Raw genomic sequence first — 2,594 nt, 5'->3', positions numbered from 1 at the left:
AGTCGCCATATTACTACTTCCTCTAACCCGAATATTACATCTGTATACATAAGGAAAACATAGAAGCTACATGTATTGAAATGGCTCGGCAGCCAACCGGACCGGACCGTCAAGGCAACACAACATGAGCTGGCATGTCAAAGCCAGACTCGTCGTGCCGCTTCGATGGCGGACCGACCCTGCGTGCACCACCTGTCGAGCCTGTCGCACGGATTCGATCATTCGCAGTAGTCAAGATCCTCGTCGCCCTCGCGGGCGTTTCCCTGAGGCCCGTTGCTGCCGACGTTCCCCTTAGGTCCCTTGTTGTTGGCGACGGGAGACAAGGCTCCGCTGCTGCCTACTTGGGCGCTGGGGCCGGTGAACAAGACCTTCAAGTCCAACTTTGCCTCGGCGTTGACGCTAATCCTGGGCTCGAGTCCCTTGGGAACCTGGTCCATGTTGCGGACGCTGTCGAGGTTGAATCCCTTGAGGGAGACTGCGTTCTTCGACTCGGCACTCCGGGCCTTGCGCACGACAGACTTGGGTTCCACCGACACGTCTTCGACCTTGCACTCTTCTGCGATGCGCAGAGACATTTTGACGTACTGCTTGCTCTCCTCCGGTGACTGGTCAGGGCTGGCGCACACGAAGCAGTAGTTCCTTTCAACTGTGAACTTGAATTCTCCGATGGCCGACGCGTTGGCAGCCGTCTCAAAGGAACCAAGAGTCGAGTGTACGGTGACTGCCTTGCCCTGTTCGGGGACAGCAGGCTTGTCAACCTTGTTGTCCTTGTCCTCTTTGCCGGTCTTGTCACCCTTTGCCTCCTCGGCGCTGCCCTTGGGCTGCTCGCCAGCCTTCTGCGGCGTCTGGATCTTGGGACAGTAGGTGAGGATGTTGATGTCGGCCACTCCCTTGTCATTGACAAAGTTTGTGTTGGGGGCCACGACGGCCTTCAAGTTGATCTTTTCCTTGGCCTGTTTGGTCAGCTCCTTCATGTCGAAGGCTCCCTCGCCATTCTTCAACAGGTCGGCGAGCGCGTCCAGAAACTTGGGGGACTCTGTCGCGCTGCCCTCGGCGCCATCCTGGTTCTGGAATCTGCACGCGATGCAGCAGGTGCGGTCGGTCCTGTAGGTCGAGCCTTCGCCAAACAAGCAGTGGTACATGCCCATTCTGTCATTTGAGTACAAGGAACTGCAGTAGCCGGTGATTTCTTGCTCCGAGTTGCAGGGATACTTGAATTTGTCTCCCATGTCGTTTGGAATACTCGCACCAGCAATGCCGTCCTTGTATTGTCCGGTGCTGTTCTGGTAGCAGGCGCTGAGGGCCAGTCCCGGCACCTGTGTCCTGATGACATGGTCCGCCGGCAGAGTCGGGCCACGAGGGGGGGCCAAATTGTCCTTGTCGGCTGGCTTACCCTTCTCCCCCGGTTGCTGGGGAGCGGCAACGACGCCGTGCACGGCGGCAACGGTGAGGAGGGCGGCGTAGGCCTTCATGATCGATTATGGCTTTCTCTGTTGAAGAAATCAAGAAAAAACAGTAGACAGAGTTTGGCGAAGAAGCTGCAAGAAAGCGAGTGTGATGGCGCGAAGAGAGGTGAAGAGGGAAAGGGGGAGAGGGAGCAATAGACACGCGCTATATACACGACACCGGCGAAGCAGGTGGGAGCGGCCAATTTCCTAGCTTCATGCTGCCCCATGTCGGGCGCGGCGATACAATCAACTACACAAGTATGTATATACGGAGCACATGACGAGCATATTCCCTCCAACCTCGCGGCTGCGCCATCATCATTGGCCTGCCACGTTAGCCCCCGGCATGTCCTGCCTAACACGGAGTGCTATGAACCCGGTTGCGGGATGTCCGTGAAGAGGTGATTTCCGCGGCCCCACTAATATGGGTCGGGTCGGAATGGTCAGGCGTGTCGAGTCATTTCGGGAGCCCACCGACCACCACCAAGGAGACGGAAATATGTATGTACATACATTCATGCGTGCCACGATGCGAATGCGAATGGACAGGGTATATGTACACATGCATCTACGTGTATCCGTAGATATGATGGTATCAAGGTGGGGGGTCAGGGGGCGACGTCTGGTAAAGCAAGGCGAACAAGGCTAATAAGTAAATGTAAAATACTTCGAACACCCATTAAGTTGCCAATGCAAGGGGCTTAACGGCTGAATATCCAGCCCGAAGAGTGAATATCGTATACCTATATTCGACTTTCTTAAGGGGGACCCCCTAGAACCCCCCTTCCGCCTATAGCGGCTAACTAGCTATATAAACTACTTCCTAGTAGGCCTAGTCTAACTATATACCCTATATCGTACCTTCCTCTTCCCTATAGCTTATAGAAGACGATGTTTAGTTATAGTAGAGTGGTAGATACGGTAGATCGCTTAGCTATTGACTCTAACGCCGTTATTAGTTAGCGAGGCGCATCTTTATCCCTATCTTATAGTTAGCCGTAAATATAGTACGTAGGAAACGTAGGCGTATAACCTTCCGTCGGCGTATAGTTATAGAGGCTCTAGCGATCGAAAGGCGCCTTAAGGAGTAAGCCTTAAAGCGAGGTAACCCGTAAGACGGCAATATAGCTAATACCGGCTTAGAAG

At 54.1% G+C, this 2,594-nt stretch overlaps 1 protein-coding gene across 1 annotated transcript; it reads right to left on the bottom strand.

The window, feature by feature from the left end:
* Positions 1–218: 218 nt before the first annotated feature.
* Positions 219–1,472, bottom strand: HRG_09474 (uncharacterized protein; the record flags this gene model as incomplete). The annotated part of the gene is made up of 1 exon (XM_044867945.1): positions 219–1,472. The coding sequence occupies one exon, from the start codon at positions 1,470–1,472 to the stop codon at positions 219–221; it is 1,254 nt and encodes a 417-aa protein (XP_044717205.1).
* Between the last annotated feature and the right edge of the window lie 1,122 nt (positions 1,473–2,594).

This window comes from Hirsutella rhossiliensis (genome assembly GCF_020360975.1).
Source record: "Hirsutella rhossiliensis strain HR02 chromosome Unknown scaffold00012, whole genome shotgun sequence".
Lineage (NCBI taxonomy): Eukaryota > Fungi > Ascomycota > Sordariomycetes > Hypocreales > Ophiocordycipitaceae > Hirsutella > Hirsutella rhossiliensis.
Note: the sequence above shows the minus strand (reverse complement) of the source record. Positions and strands in the feature narration are given on the sequence as shown.